General features: G+C 43.0%; 2 protein-coding genes across 2 annotated transcripts in view; one reads left to right on the top strand and one right to left on the bottom strand.

The window, feature by feature from the left end:
• The window catches only part of PIAS2 (protein inhibitor of activated STAT 2), a 90961-nt gene that overhangs the window by 1080 nt on the left and 72903 nt on the right, over window positions 1-16978 (bottom strand). The gene's annotated exons all lie outside the window — the stretch shown is intronic.
• LOC139313368 (elongation factor 2-like) overlaps window positions 1-16978 on the top strand; it is a 40200-nt gene that overhangs the window by 6663 nt on the left and 16559 nt on the right. The window contains exons 2-8 of the mRNA XM_070938950.1: window positions 3289-3503; window positions 6901-7082; window positions 9016-9227; window positions 11699-11880; window positions 13084-13189; window positions 14892-15005; window positions 15308-15446. Coding sequence (XP_070795051.1) covers window positions 3289-3503; window positions 6901-7082; window positions 9016-9227; window positions 11699-11880; window positions 13084-13189; window positions 14892-15005; window positions 15308-15446 — 1150 coding nt within the window. The remainder of the gene's footprint in view (window positions 1-3288; window positions 3504-6900; window positions 7083-9015; window positions 9228-11698; window positions 11881-13083; window positions 13190-14891; window positions 15006-15307; window positions 15447-16978) is intronic.

Here is a 16978-nt window from a genome sequence, read left to right as displayed (position 1 = left end):
AACAATACTGACATTAAGAGGGTGGTAGAGATACTCTGGGTTATAGGAAGATTACTCTGCTCAGTTACCCAGAAATAAATCCTAGTGCGAGTTTTACACTGTAATGGGACTGAAAACTAATATTATAAAACGTTTTCACAGTACAATAAACTTTTATTATCTAAGCTTATCCTGTAAGCTCTTTACACATACAGCTACTAAAAGCTGCGATCGAAAAATAGCTAAGGGCAATTCCTTTTATATACATACATACATACATAATTTTATTGAAACTCTTAAACAGATAAAGATAAAATCTAATGCAAACCAATTTAAAGTAAAAAAGAAATAAATCAAAGGAAAATTGAAAAAGAAAAAAGAAAAGAAAAAGAAAAAAGATAAAAAAGTGGGTTCAGATCTGCTTTATAGCAGTTATAAATACAATTATAAATTTACCTCTTTTTCTAAAGTTATCATGATTTTCTTTCTGTAATCTATCCAGCCTAATTATCAAAACCATAAATAAATAATTCTTCTGTTTTTAGTCTTTTTGATAGCTTCATCTGTATTGTTAAAGGTCCATTCAAAAATTATCTTTGATTGTCAGTAACCTTCAGTAATCTCTGCTAGCATTCATCCACTTTGTCCAAAGGTATTTCTTGACCTTTGTATCATAGGGAAGAAACACATTTTGCATATTTGCATTATCTGTACTTACAGTATTTCCTTTTTGTAACTTTTAACATAACTTATTTCTTTTTTTTAAAATTTTATATGCCAACCATCTCTGGTTTATTTGCAGATTCAAAATGTCTTTGTCTTACAAGTTCATCTTTAATTCCCTCTCTCTCACTGCTAACATAGATAATTGCATCTGTAAAAGCTTAATTTGATGAATAATAGTTGTCATCCCTGGAGAATTTGAAGATTTTTTTTTTTCAATCTCACTCAGAATCATTAGTATATTTTCTTCCTTTTTCTTTTTAAATCTGCTATTGTGTTGTATAAAATACCCTCTTACAAAAGCTTCACTTACACCCCAAATCTTCTTACTTTTATACTTTTTATTAAGATTGTTCTTTAAAAAATTCTCTATCTTCTTTTTATAATCCTCCACTACCATTTTGCTTTGTAATAAAATCTCATTCCATGCAAAAGATCCACAATTGGACGGCATACATGTTTAATATATCATCCTTAGTGCCATCATCTCCATGGCGACTTAGCAAGTAAAAAAATTGCAGTTACTTTAATCATAACTGACAACTCTTTGTAGAAATGGAGGGACTTCACAGTCTTTGGCTGCCTTTGCTGGTTAACTCCGCAATTGTAACTGTCAGCCGGTTGCCCTTCTCTCTCTGGCCCAGGGACATGCACACACTGCTGAATCGAGGCATGGGGAGAGCTTTCACAAATGAACACTTAGGCTCCTGTGCCTTCTAGAGCAGGGCTGTCTAACCTTGGCAACTTTAAGACTTGTGGACTTCAACTCCCAGAATTCCCTCCTGTGCCTTCTAGAGCAGGGCTGTCCAACCGTGGCAACTATAAGACTTGTGGACTTCAACTCCCAGCATTCCCCAGCCAGCATGGCAACTTTAAGACTTGTGGACTTGCTTTAGATGCTTTAGATGAGTTGGAAGGCCAAAGGCCCAGGAACTTTAGATAAACCGTTCCCAGCTTTGAAATGCGGCTGAGGAATTCTGGGAGTTAAAGTCCACAGATCTTAACTTTTCCAAGGTCGGATACCGTTGCTTTAACCATTCCTCTCATCAAAGCAATGATATCATTAACATCTCACTAGCATGGCAAGTAAAAAGTTTTCTGCCCAACTTTGAAAGTACAACAGAAAGGGGCAAAAATTGTCCAAGTGAATGACTGCATAACAGTCCTAATGATTGAAGAAAAAAATTTACTTGCTCTGCTATAGCAAGATGCTAACGATATCATTGCTTTGATGAGAGGAATGGTTAAAGCAGAGGTATCTGACCTTGGAAAAATTAAGATCTGTGGACTTTAACTCCCAGAATTCCCCAGCCAGCCACACTGGTTGGGGAATTCTGGAAGTTGAAGTCCACAAATCGTAACCTTTTCAAGGTTGGACGCCCCTGGGTTAAAGTCTGATTTTTAACTACAAAACCCAACAAATGCCAAAATAATTCAGCTGTGTGATGATAGTCAATTACAGAAGATACTATAGATTGATAATAATTGCTATAACTTGTTTTGGTTATTTAAAAGGTAGAATTTGAGATTACCATACCATGTTCTGCTCATATGGGAATAGTACACTAGATAATTAGCTAACTGTGAAATAATTATGATCCTGTATTCCACAAAGCAAGAATATTGATGGCTGACAGCTTAATTTGATAGTTTTATGATATCAGTTTTTTTTTTTAATTGAAAAGCCAGGAGTGAGCCTAGCAGCACAGAAAGCTTCTGACACTGAATTAACTATGCATACCTGAGCAACAATTAACGTTAAAATTCATTGTTTTAATACTGTTGAAAAGTAACAGTTTGCAATGCTAGGCTGTGATTAGGATCCCAAGATAAAGTTGAAAAGGAAAATTGCAAAATTCATTTCAGCTGGACTACAGTACAATATTATTCCAGTAAAGGCATTTAAAAAAAACAAAAAAAAACAACAACACCTGATCGATATTACAGAGGCCTAATATAATATCTTAATGCAGGGGTCTGCAACCTTGGCAACTTTACGACTTGTGGACTTCAACTCACAGAATTCTGGGAGTTGAAGTCTATAAGTTGTAAAGTTGCCAAGGTTGGAGACCCCTGTCTTAATGCATTATGTGAAGACTTAGCACTCTAGAGAAGGCTCTGATGATGGGAAAGATGGAATGAACGAGGAGGAGGAGATGAAGGCCAGCAGCAAGGATAGAGTCAGTTACAGCAGTCTGCAGCCTGGTAGCGGTCCGTAGCCCTTTAGGAACTGGGTCATGCAAGAATGTGTGTACGCACAAAGCTGCATTTGTGCAAGCGGCACACACACACACACAAAACCATCCCCTCTCCCATTGCTGCCACCGGTTCTCAGAGCCAGAAGGGTTAGGGACCACTGAGTCACAGCAAAGATAGGTACACCGTTGGAAGAACTGAAGAATCAGGTAAGAGATAGTCAGGGAGAAATTCTGTGTGGTTGTTTAGAGCCAGCATCACCTTTGAAAGCACATAAATAAATGCCACAAAAGCTTTCTGTTTTAGTTTTTATGAAATATTTATGGAATAAAACCTTCCCCAGTTATGTTCCCTGTCTCTTTATATTTACTTTCTGTTCTTCACTTTCAGGTGAATTTTACAGTAGACCAGATCCGAGCGATCATGGACAAAAAGTCCAACATCAGAAACATGTCGGTGATTGCCCATGTTGATCATGGCAAGTCCACGCTTACAGATTCCTTAGTGTGTAAAGCAGGTATCATCGCTTCTGCCAGGGCTGGTGAAACACGATTTACTGACACACGGAAAGACGAGCAGGAAAGGTGTATCACAATCAAATCTACGTGAGTATTGTTCACTTTTATCTGCAGTCCTTTTTGACTATCAAAACAAAAATTAAACATCAGTTACAAATGGAGTGTTCCGAAGATAGCAGACTTCCAATTGATTTATGCTAGGGTTTTTTTGAAAAATTCACTCTCTTGACTGATTTTATAGGTTAGAGCAGGTGTCTGCAACCTGCAGCTCCAGAGCCGCATGTGGCTCTTTGGGCCCTCTGCTGTGGCTCTCTGTTGGATGATCCCACCACTGGCTGGCCCCACCCCTTGCCCTCCCCTCCCAGTCACTCCTCGCCTGGCCTGAGAAGATAAGGGCGATGGCAGGGGATGGAGAAGCAGCCAGGGCAGAGACAGAGAGATACAGAGAGGGGGGAAGAGAGAGAGAAATGTCAAAAGGGTTTTCTTGTTTTTTTTAACAACCGGTTCTCTGCCCTAATGACCAGCTGGGTAGGCATGGCTAGGAAGTCATGTGACTGGTGAAAGTGAGTGATGTCGAGTTGGCCACACCCACCGAGGTTTTGTGGCTCCCGGTGTTTTCTGTGGGAAACGGGTCCAAATGGCTCTTTGAGTGTTTAAGGCTGCAGACCCCTGGATTAGAGTATCTGACTCTTGTAACTTAGACTTGCCAAGTTGTTTCTTGTTCATAGTAGCACCCAGTAAAATGCTCTGCCAAGGATCCGACTAACAAACTCAAGCAAATCAGGACTCTGAGACTGAGCTCCTTCTCAAAGGTCGTCTTTAATGAGGACATCATATCAGCACAGCTTCAATGGAAAACCAAATCTAAACCTTTCCCGTGGTTTCAGTATAATTAAACTAGGAAATAACCCCATCTCCAAGTGTCACAGGTCACGTTGGCCAGTTGTGTTAATTGGCGGAACCTTATCTGTTACCAGACACTAGAGATGACCTTGGTTCTCAGGAGAAAGCTCTTTGTTGTGTCTAGAATGCATTCCAACCTCCTTCCCCCCTTCCCCCTCTGTCTGACAACTGAGGAACAGAAAGATGGCCGCGGCCAGGTTCAGTTCGAAGTTGACATCCTCTTTAAAACAGGGGTCCCCAACCCCCAGGGCTGAGGCCCAGTACCAGCCGTGCCCCAGGGATGAAATGCTCCTGGTTCGGACCGGATCGCCTGATCCAGTAGCGATGGCAACGGGTGATTCGGAGAACCGGTAGCAAAAATCCCTGCCCACCCACCCACCCACCCATTTTTTTCTTTGGCCGAAAAAATGCTTTTAAAAGTAAAAAAAAAAAAAAGCCTCTGATGATTGCGCGGCTCAGCTGGGATCACTAGAGGCTTTTAAAAGCATTTTTTCTACAACCTCTTTGGCCCACCCAGTCACATTACCCCCCCAAGCCACGCCCACAGAACCGGTAGTAACAAATTTTACATTTCACCACTGCTGTGGCGTGTTCAGAACTGGGCTGCGCAAGAGGTGGGCAATGCGTGCGAAGGTCAATTTGTGTGAACATCAGGTGCTCGTGCTTGCGTGTGAAGCTCTATTTGTGCGAGTGGCGGGCATGCGTGCCCACCACTTGTTCAAATGGAGCTGTGTGCACTTGTGCACGCACCTGCCACTCACATGAAACCATCCGCTCTCCCCCACTCCTGCCAGTCTGCCAAGCTGGAGTTGTTGGAAACCGCTGCTTTAAAATATTGCAACTGTCATAACGATGAGTTAGTTGCCAAATGCCCGAATTTTGATCACGTGACCATGGGGGATGCTGCAACGGTGGTAGGTGTGAAAACCGGTCATAAGTCACTTTTTTCAGTGTTGTTGTTACTTCAGTCACTAAACGAATGGTTGTAAGTCGAGCACTACCAGCATTAACATCACATGAAACAAACATGGCATCGGCTTATCAAACATGGTTAGGATGAAGGCCACACTATTCTTCCCAAGTCAGGATGCATTTCTGCATTATTTGTACGAGCAGCATACAAAATAAAGAAATGCCATGATATACTTTACATCAGTGTTTCTCAACCTTAGCAACATTAAGATGTGTGGACTTCAACTCCCAGAATCCCCCAGCCAGCCATGCTGGCTGGGGAATTCTGGGAGTTGAAGTCCACATATCTTCATAATGACTAGACTAGACTAGACTAGACTAGACTAGACTAGACTAGACTAGAATAGAATAGAATAGAATAGAATAGAATAGAATAGAATAGAATAGAATAGAATAATAACTTGATTGTCACTTACCACTCTCTGTATGGACTTTCTGTCTGAGGCATTGCTGCCACCAAACCAAACAGGGATGCAATTTGTTAAAATGTTGCCAAGATTGAGAAACACGGCTTTACATCTTTACAAAAGACATTGAAGCAAATCAGATAAAGACTTGTGGATGAATGAATGTGCACAACACACTAAACTTAGTTACTACTTTACCTCACCGAGAGTTTTTGTGATTTATTGAATTGGTTGATTTATGGTTCAGTATATCGTGAAAATGGCGAACATGAATGAATTCAGCAGCAAGTTAAATGTGCTGTATGGAGACGGTCAGCTTATTTCATTTAACTCAACAGTTTAATTCAAATTCAATCATCTAAAACATATGAAGAATAATTGCAGGAATTGGGGATGTCTAATGAAAAGAAGGATTAGGGGTGATATGATAGCAGCATTCCAATATTTGAGGAGCTGCCTCAGAGGAGGGCATCAGTCGATTCTCCAAAGCACATGAAGGCAGGACAAGAAGCAACGGATGGAAACTGAGCAAGGAGAGAACCTAGAACTAAGGAGAAATTTCCTGACAGAACAATTAATCAGTGGAACAATTTGCTTCCAGAAGTTGTGAATTCTCCAATACTGGAAATTTTTAAGAAGAGATTGGACAACTTTGTCTCAAATGGTGCAGGGTTTTTTGCTAGAGCAAGGCAAGCATTTGTCAGAAATGGTGTAGGGTTTCCTGCCTGAGCAGGGAGTTGGACTAAGAAGACCTCCAAGGTATCCCTTCCAACTCTCGTTATCTTTTTATTTCTGTATTCCTCATCAACATTTCTTGTTTAAATTGTCCTTTTTAATTTTAGTGTTTGTATATATTAAAAAAAAATCCATAAAGCTAAAATCTCAATGGCCATGCCAGCAAAACTTTCCTAAAATGCAGAGGCTTGTTTATAGCTGGAAACTTGGAAGTTACGACTTTCTAGAGGGGAGTTAGGAATGACAGAGAAAGTGAGAACTCAATGTCTGGTTTCCAAGATTTGCACTTTGATAAACTAAAGAGTCTTACGCGGTGGTGCCTTAGTTTACTTAATGCCCACCCAGCCCTGGTGCCTGAGGATTATGAGAGTTGTGGTTCCAGCATGCCCAGAGGGCACAGCATTATATGCAGATGTTTTACATGAATTTAAGTGTGCTTTAGGAAAATCATTTGTCTTCTTTTCTAGGGCCATTTCTCTCTACTATGAGCTCTCAGAACACGATTTGGCCTTTATCAAGCAATCCAAAGATGGCTCCGGTTTCCTCATTAATTTAATCGACTCCCCCGGGCACGTGGATTTCTCCTCCGAAGTCACAGCAGCCCTTCGCGTCACTGATGGAGCTCTTGTTGTCGTTGACTGTGTTTCAGGTGAATGTACTTAAAATTAAGATGCTTTAATTGCGCAGGAACATTGTGCTTTCCAGAGAAAGCCAGTAAGAACTGGTTGACTCTGAAGGAGAATACAGGTAGTCCTCGACTTACGACCACGATTGGGCCCAGAATTTCTGTTGTTACACGACACGGTTGCGAAGTGAATTTGGCCTCATTTTACGACCTTTCTTGCCACGGTTGTGAAGTGAATCACTGCAGTAATTAAGTTAGGAACACGGTTGTTAATGGCTTCCCCTCATTGACTTTGCTTGTCAGAAAGTCACAAAAGGTGAATTGCATGACATCACGGGATACTGCAGCCGTCACAAATATGAGTCCGTTGCCAAGTGTCTGAATTTTGATCATGTGACCAGGGAGGTGCTGTAACTGTCATAAGCGTGAAAAACGATCATGAGTCTTTTTTTCATTGCCGTCATAACTTCGAATGCTACTGTTGTAAGTCAAGGACTACCTGTATCTTAGCATCTGATTCTGAAGGAATCCACAATTTTCCTTCACTGTAATCTATATATATAGAAAAGTGAAAACTACTCACGCATTAATCATGAAATCTCCAGAACCGTAAAGCCTACAAACTTGAAATTTGCCACCTATGTTCCTCTTGGCTTCCAGGTGCTCACTAAGAAAGGATTTTTTGAAATGACCATCAGAGCATTAGTACTTCCTATATTATTATTAATACGCTCTGATGCTAATTAGTTAGACGTTCTATTCTCCCTCCCACCTTGAAAATAACTGGAGAGAATGGGATAGCATAGGACAGGCTTCTGTGGGGCAAGCTTCATGGAGAGAAGGGGCTAGAAAGTCTGAGGGAAAGAAGGGGATAGGAGAGGATCTATGGGGCCAGCCTGAGGGAGAGAAGAGGATCTATGGGGCCAGCCTGAGGGAGAGAAGGGGATAGAGAGGAGAGGTTTCTGTGGGGCCAGCCTGAGGGAGAGAAGGGGAGAGTAGAGGATCTATGGGGCCAGCCTGAGAGAGAGAAGGGGAGAGGAGAGGATCTATGGGGCCAGCCTGAGGGAGAGAAGGGGATAGAGAGGAGAGGATCTATGGGGAAAGCCTGAGGGAGAGAAGGGGATAGAGAGGAGAGGATCTATGGGGAAAGCCTGAGGGAGAGAAGGGGATAGAGAGGAGAGGCTTCTGTGGGGCCAGCCTGAGGGAGAGAAGGGGAGAGGAGAGGCAAAGCTGGCTGGGGAATTCTGGGAGTTGAAGTCCGCCAGGCTGAAAGATGCCAAGGTTGGAGACTTCTAGTCTAAATAGTGCATCAGAGTTTTCACCCAGGAAAACTTCAGAATAAATAAGGTGAGATGGGCAACTCGGGGAGTATTTGATGTTTCTGTAGCATGCAAAATTTGAGCAACAAAACACCAGCCCGCCACAAGCCTTGAGGATATAGAACACCGTAGTCTTCTCCTCTTTTAAGTGCTGAGAAAGGGGATATGTATCTTTTAAATTAAAACAATACAAGATTAGTTAGCTGCCCCTAATCTCTGGGCATTACTGGCAGGAAGCCAGTGATGTTTTTCTTCTTTCCACCAAAGCTGCCCAAAATTTTGACAGTTTTGGAATACTGGAACTTTTCAGCAACCAGTTCTTCTCTGGAATTAGCCTAGATCAGAGATGTCAAACTCAAATTTTATTGAGGACCGCATCAGGGTTGTGGTTGACCTTGGTGTGGGACAGGATGGGACTAAGTGGGTGTGGCCAGCTTGATGCTACTCCCCAAATTGCTGGCATGTTTCCTCTTCGCACTGGGTAGACTGGACCGAAGAGATTTGGGCTGGCTCCTTACATTTTCCAGGATGGCTCTGTGGGCCGGATTCGACCCACATCGCCAGTCGGATCTGGCCCGTGGGCCTTGTGTTTGACCTTCCTGGACTAGATCATACCGGTGGTCAACTTTCCCTTCCAGGGGTTTGCGTGCAGACGGAGACCGTCCTTCGCCAGGCGATTGCTGAGCGCATCAAGCCCGTCCTGATGATGAACAAGATGGACCGCGCTCTGCTGGAACTGCAGTTAGAACCCGAGGAGCTTTACCAGACCTTCCAGCGCATTGTGGAGAACGTCAATGTGATCATTTCTACTTACGGAGAGGGTGAAACTGGACCCATGGGTAATATTATGGTAAAGAGAACTTACGTTGAGATTGGAGCAAGGAGGAAGTTAGTTCCGTAGGGTTGCGTTTGCATGGTGTTGCGCTAGACCAGTGTTTCCTAACGGCAGCCATTTTAAGATGCGTGGACTTCAACTCCCAGAATTCCCCAGGGAGTTGAAGTCCACGCATCTTAAAATGGCTGCCGTTGGGAAACACTCTGCTGGACACAATCCAATGCAAAGAATAGGACCTTTGCATAATCCAGATTGTACTACAAGCATTAATGTTTGGGGAGGGGTTGGATTACCACACAGGTAGTCCTCACCTTAACAGCTGTTAAGCGAATGTTGTCCCATTTTTACCACCTTTCTCGCAACAGTTGTTAAGTTGAATCACTGCAGTTGTTAACACGGCTGTTAAGCGAATCTGGTTTCCCTGTTGATTTTGCATGTCAGAAGGTCGTAAAAGGGGATCCTATGACTCGGGGACCCTGCAGTTATCACAAATACATGCCCAATTGCCAAGGATCTGAATTCTGATCACACAACCATGGGGATGCTGCAATGGTCGTAAGTGTGGGCAAAGGTTGTAAGTCACTTTTTTTTCAGTACTGCTGTAACTTGGAATGGCCACTAAATGAATGGTTGCAAATTGAGGACTACCTGTACATATGTGGTCCCAGAATCTGTCTTAAGCATCTCTGGGTAGGGAAAAAAAAGTCAAACTCTGAGGAACAGGGTCCTTTTCTGTCTGATCTCAAAGCTAAATCTGGGTCAAAGACTAATCAAGGAGAGTAGAACTAAGGAGAAATTTCCTGAAGGTTAGAACAATTAATCAGTGGAACAACTTGCCTTCAGAAGCTGTGAATGCTCCAACACTGGAAGTTTTAAAGAAGAGATTGGACAACCATTTGTCTGAAATGATACGGTTTCTTGCCTGAGCAGGGGGTTGGACTAGAAGACCTCCAAGGTCCCTTCCAACTCTCTCCTCCCCTCCCCTCCTCCAGAGCTGGCTGGCTGAGGAATTCTGGGAGTTGGAAGTCCAGAAGTCTAAAAGGTGCCAAATTTGGAGAAGTCTGGATTTTTTTTAAAAAAAGTTTTTGTTTTCTCCCTGATATTTTCCTGCAAGTGCACGGCCTGTTTTTTTCTAATCAGCCAAGTGTTTGATTATTGGTTGTGACAGGAATTGTTAAATTGTGACAGGAATTGTTAAAGTAGCACTTAGCTGCCAGCTGCCTGCAATTCCTGCGAGTTCGATTCTCACCAGGCTCAAGGTTGACTCAGCCTTCCATCCTTTCGAGGTAGGTAAAATGAGGACCCGGTTTGTGGGGGCAATAAGCTGACTTTGTATAAAAAAGAACACCGCTTAGGGGGGGCAAAAAAGCCCTACTAAGCAGGTATATACAAAAGTATGAAGGCTATTGCTTAAAGCATTGTAAACCGCCCTGAGTCTCCGGAGAAGGGCGGCATATAAATCGAACTAATAAATAAATAAATAAAAATAAATAAATAAATAAATAAATAAATAAATAAATAGATGATAGATAGATAGATAGATAGATAGATAGATAGATAGATAGATAGATAGATAGACCGGTGGGCTTGTTGCCTGAGCTTGACGTCATGGGCTGAGAGAGAGTGACTGACTCAAGGTCACTCCAGCCGGTTGTCATGCCCAAAGCAGGAACAGAACTCAGTCTCCTGGTTTCTAGCCTGGTGCCTTAACCTCTAGATCAGGGACGGGCAACTATGGCAACCTTATGACCTGCAGACTTCGACTCCCAGAATTCCCCAGCCAGCATTATTGGCTGGCTCAGAAATTCTCTGGGAGTTGAATTCCACAGGTCGTAAAATTGCCCTGATTGCCCATTGCTACCCTTAACCAAATTGGCTGAATAAATAATATATTACAGGTAGTCCTCCACTTACGACCACAATCGAGCCTAAAATTTCTGTTGTTCAGTGAGACATTTGTTAAGTGAGTTTTGGCCCATTTTAACAACCTTTCTTGCCACATTGGTTAAGTGAATCACTGCAGTTGATAAGTTAGTAACCTGGTTGTTAAGTGAATCTGCCTTCCCCCATTGACTTCGCTTGTCAGAAGGTCGCAAAAGGGGATCACTTGACCCCGGGACACTGCAACCGTCATAAACAGGAACCCGTTGCCAAGTATCTGAATTTTGATCACGATTGTGGAGATGCTGCAAGGGTCGTAAGTGTGAAAAACGGTCAACGGTCACATTTGTTAGTGCCATTGTAACTTTGAACGGTCATTAAATGAACTGTTGTAAGTCAAGGACTACCTGTATATATATCCGTTGTGTGCTACATTTATAACACTCCTTTTTTGGGGTGGGGGGGGAACCAATCGAGCGCTGCTGCAATTGAATGGGTTGGTTTGGGGTTTCTGCTGCTTGCTTTTAATTGAGGGATTGGCTCTCCAAGTAGACTACCTTCTCCGTGTTCTTTTCAAACACCTGAATCCCTTTCTTTGCTTACAGATCGACCCCGTGATCGGTACTGTTGGCTTTGGCTCTGGCTTGCACGGTTGGGCGTTCACCTTGAAGCAATTTGCCGAAATGTACGTGGCCAAATTTGCAGCCAGAGGAGAAAAGGCCCAGCTCTCCGCACCTGACAGGGCCAAGAAAGTGGAAGATATGATGAAGAAGCTGTGGGGAGACAAGTGAGTAAATAGCATCCCTGTCTTCGGTCTCAGGTGGATACACTTTAGGGAAGGAGGGCCTTGGATCCAGGTTTGCAGAATGATGCCTTCCGGTTGCACCTTTTGTTAAAGCAAGATAATACAGGGTGGGTCTAAGAAGAAATGGCATCTATCTGGCTGCAATAAAGCACATTTTTTAATGTTGTTGTAAGCTATCTACAGCCCCATGGCGAGGTAATACACGTAGTCTTCAACTTACAATTACAAATTGAGCCCAAAATTTATGTTGCTAAGTGAAACGTTTGTTAAGTGAGTTTTGCCCCATTCTGCGACCTTGCCACAGTTGTTAAGTGAATTGTTGCCGTTGTTAAGTGAACCTGGCTTCCCCATTGTCTTTGCTTGTCGGAAGGTTGCAAAAGGGGAATCACATGAGCCTGGGGAACTGCAGCGGTCATAAACATGGGTCAGTTGCCAAGCATCGGAATTTAGATCGTGTGACCGCAGGGCGTAAGTGTAAAAACAGTCATGAGTCACTTTTTTCAGTGTTGTCGTAACTTCGAACGGTCACTAAATGAACTGCTGTCAGTCGAGGACTACCTGTATAGCAGAATAGAAGAGAGAGAACTGGAGAAGACAAAAATACAAAGAGCTGAAAATATTGCTGAGCACATTGTAAGCCACCCTGAGTCTTCGGAGAAGGGCGGCATATAAATAAAATTAAAAAATAAAATTAAAAAAAAAAATAGAAATAGAACGAATGTGGCAAAGGCAAGCAAGGATAGTACCAATAGTAATAGGTGCCTTGGGTGCAACAACTGGAGCACCACCATTGATTGGCATTGACAAATTCGCCATCAGTCAATTGCAAAAGGTGGCTTTACTGGGGGACAAGCTTCCAACCTTCGATGATACTTTTAACACCATCAAACATCCACATCTGCCTATTCCAAGTCCTTGAAAAGGATTTGATAGGACGATAGGTAGGCAAAAATGCCAAATCCAGCCTGAACATTTGGCTGACTGTGAGACAAACAACAATAATAATATTTGGTTTCCTTTGTTTTGAACACGGAAGTAGAGTGGAATGATGTGTGATCCTATGGTGCTGGGCTGATTGGTATTAATGATATATGAGCCATTTTGTCCAGAGGAGGTAGCATCAAGGCCTGTTTCTTTCTCTCTTCTTTAGCCCATGAATGTAAAACAGGTCCAATTTTCATTTAGGTATTTTGACCCAGCAACAGGGAAATTCAGCAAATCCGCAGCTGGCCCTGATGGGAAGAAGTTGCCACGGACTTTCTGCCAACTTATCCTGGATCCCATTTTTAAGGTAATGCTGGGACTCACCAAAACACTCTTATAACATTGAATGCTAAGTAATCTGCTTTTCAAACGTCACACTTTGAAGTTCATACATTTCACCGACGACATTCATATTTTCAAGAACGTGTAATTGGCAAAAAGACCTAAGAATGAAATACCTTCACACGAGTATTCATAAATTGGTGGCCGCATCTTTAGAATCGTCTTTCTGGTGCAACTTGAAAGACTCTTATTCCCAATGGACGAACCTCTCCTGCCTTAATGCAGCAGTCTTGGAATAAATGTTTTTTAGTTCACAGTGAAGTAGCTTGATTTTATTCCTATCCCTCCCACATAAGTTAAGCCAAGGTCCTTGGATTTAAATGAATGTTATCGCCTGTTTCAGAAAATGTGCGCTGGTCTGTTTTACATGTTGTATTTATATGGTGCCTAGTTGTGTGTAGCTTTTAGTTGTTAATTAGGATGTTGATGGCTGGCTATTAATTGTTTCCTTGTGCTGCTGAGCTCTCAACTCCTAAGTAACTAGTAGGTTGGTGGTAAATCAGCACACCTATTGATTGACAAGGGGCCCTTCTCCCAAGCTTCAATAATTTATCTGGCTATTTTTGTCCCTGCTCGGCCAACAATACTGGTAGCTGCAAAATTGAATGCATGTCCTTGTTCATTGCAAAATGAGACTACCAATCCTGTATGGATTGTCCCTGTGACTGACTATGTAGGACAGATGGGGAGGAAGCTAACCACAGATATTGAGAACATGAATGAGCGGTTAGACGAGGACTCAAGAAGGAAAGCCGCTTCTCAAGGTTTTTTGAAATGGCGTGTATATGTGTGTCCTTTTAACACAACAGTGGTAAGCAAGCAGTGTGCACTGAGAATTGCAGGTGCCATCTTGAGGTAGCAAGGCTAGACGGTAGCCTCACATTGCAATGAACTCAGTTGAACTCAAAACTCGCAACGCGTTCAATTTCACAGCTATTATGATTGCTGGTCGAGCAGGGACAAAAACAGCTAGAGAAATGATTGAAGCCTGAAAAACAGGCTCTTGTCAGTCAATAGGAGTGCTGATTTACCATCAGCCTACCAGGTAGGATGGCACAGCGGCATGAGAAAACAATAATTAACAACTTAATAGTTGGCCATTAATGCCTTAATTAACAACTAATAGCTACACACAACCAGTGGATAGAACAACCCAGAATACCTATTCTGAAAAGAGAGAAGTTCCCTGAGGATGGGTTCCAGCATGAGCCTGGAAGTTTGAAAGAGTAAACCTCTGATCCCAGGGACCAACTCAGATTGGATCCTGGGACACCTGTATTCTCCTTCCTTCACTTGTTTCAGCACAGAATGTAGAAGGAGCAGGTGGGCCACTTTACATAATGGCAGGGCCCAGGTTCATGAACCTGAGAATGCCAAGGCCTTCAAAAGAATTTACTGAGAGAGCACAATCTGGTGGACTGCGACATTAGGAAGGAAACCTTTTGTAAATCGTCAGCACAACTGATATTTGATGAAACCTGACTTACTAAACTTATCAGCTTAGAAGTAAGACTGGTAAAAATCAGTAGACCTTACTTACTCCCAGATAAGAGGACGCTATATTGTAGGCCCAGAGGAAATTCTCAGATGGGCTTCTCTTTCAGATATCGGTTCTTAACTAGCAGAGTTGATGATTACATTTAATTTCTTTTTCTCTCCCCCCTCAGGTCTTCGATGCCATCATGAACTTCAAGAAAGAAGAAACATCCAAGCTGATAGAAAAACTGGACATCAAGCTAGACGCTGAAGATCGAGAGAAAGAAGGAAAGCCGCTTCTCAAGGTTTTTTGAAATGGCGTGTGTATGTGTGTCCTTTTAACACAACAGTGGTAAGCAAGCAGTGTGCACTGAGAATTGCAGGTGCCGTCTTGAGGTAGCAAGGCTGGGCGTGATCTTGTCCAGATGGGTTGGCTCAAGGGACGCTGCAAAGCTTCACGCAAGCCTTAGGCAGAACTGCCCTGCATTTTGGAAGAACGGGAGGTGCCCTGTTGTTTTTGTGACCTTTTTGAAGAGGGAAAGCTACGTTACTGATCCGTAGCTCAGGTAGCACTTCTTCAGGGCTTCTCCGTATGTGTGTTTTCCAGGCTGTTATGCGTCGCTGGTTACCTGCTGGAGAGGCTTTGCTTCAGATGATCACCATTCATCTGCCCTCCCCTGTCACTGCTCAGAAGTACCGCTGTGAGCTTCTGTACGAGGGGCCGCCTGACGATGAAGCTGCCATGGGTAAGGCCTTGGAGGACCTTCAGCAGTCTGAGCCAAGCCTGTCTCGCCTTTGTGACTCTTCCCATGTCATGTCAAGCGTAGGAGATCGAGAGTCCAGGCAGGAAGTTCAAATGATTATATAGGTAGTCCTTGATTTACAGCAGTTCGTTTAGTGACAGTTCAAAGCTACAACGGCCCTGAAAAAAGTGACTTGTGACCGTTTTTCACACTTACAATCATTGCGGCATCCCCAAACTTTGGATGCTTGGCCGCTGCTTCATATTTATGATGGTTGCAGTGTCCCGGGGTCGTGTGATCATCTTTTGCGACCTTCTGACGAGCAAAGTGAATGGGGAAGTCAGATTCACTGAAGAACTGTGCCGCTAACTTAACAGCTGCAGTCATTCACTTAACAAATGTGACAAGGATAGTCGTAAAATGGGGCAAAACTCACTTAACAAATTTCTCACTTAGCAACATAAATTCTGGGCTGAATCGTGGTCATAAATCGAGGACTACTTGTATAGGTTTATGGTATTCTAAAGCTCTCTACAAGAATCTGAACTACTAACAGTCAAAGCAAATTGGCGGGAGGTAAGAGTCAAAGGAATTCAAGGTGGGCTGGACTTAGATCTCTGATGGGCACGAAGGGACTCAAGCAGTGGTGAAATCCAAATTTTTTTACTACCGGTTCTGTGGGCGTGGCTTGGTGGGCATGGTGTGGCTTGGTGGGCGTGACAGGAGAAGGATACTGCAAAATCTCCATTCCCACGCCACTCCAGGGGAAGGATACTGCAAAAATCCCCATTCCCTCCCCACTCCTAGGGGAAGGATATTGCAAAATCCCCATTCCCACCCCACTCTGGGACCAGCCAGAGGTGATATCTGCCGGTTCTCTGAACTACTCAAAATTTCCGCTACCGGTTCTCCAGAACCTGTCAGAACCTGCTGGATTTCACCCCTAGACTCAAGGCTGATGACACGTTTGACCCCTCCCTCGGGCTCAGGCTGGCCATCTCCTAAATGTCACATCCTTTTGCATTCTGCTTATTTGTGTTACACAGTGCGGAAGATTCCAGCTTGATGCTTAGGGAGATCTCCAGCAAGTGGAATGTTGAGGATAGCTTGGATTTAGCCCTCCCGGAGGTTCTTGGTTAAACCGTCATGGTTTTTTGTATCAGTAGATAGCTATAGACTTACTCTTCGATTTAGGCATGTACATGGCTCCAAAAAAATTCCTTCTGCTTAACAGTGATCCCAGTAGAAGATAATATTTGTAGCTCAGGGTTGAATTGTGGTGTCCTTGGCCTTGTCTGAGCTTGATTGTTTTCTTGCAGATGTTTTGTAACTACTGGTAGGTACTTGCATCAGTGCTAAAAAGTAGTGGGGGTTTTCCCTTCTAGCACTGATGATGTTACCTACTTGGATAATGAAAACGTCTGCAAGAAAACAATCACCACCAATGACCCCACCCAAAAATGTGAATTATATGCCTATCAATTTGTAGAGGAATATGCAGGTGATGAAGGTGGATAAGAGGCCTGAAAGAAAAT

The sequence above is a fragment of the Pituophis catenifer genome, unplaced genomic scaffold, assembly GCF_029215685.1.
Source record: "Pituophis catenifer annectens isolate HBS135680 unplaced genomic scaffold, rPitCat1.0.hap2 SCAF_2, whole genome shotgun sequence".
NCBI lineage: Eukaryota > Metazoa > Chordata > Lepidosauria > Squamata > Colubridae > Pituophis > Pituophis catenifer.
The sequence above is the reverse complement of the archived record's forward strand: the minus strand, read 5'-3'. Positions and strand labels throughout refer to the sequence as shown.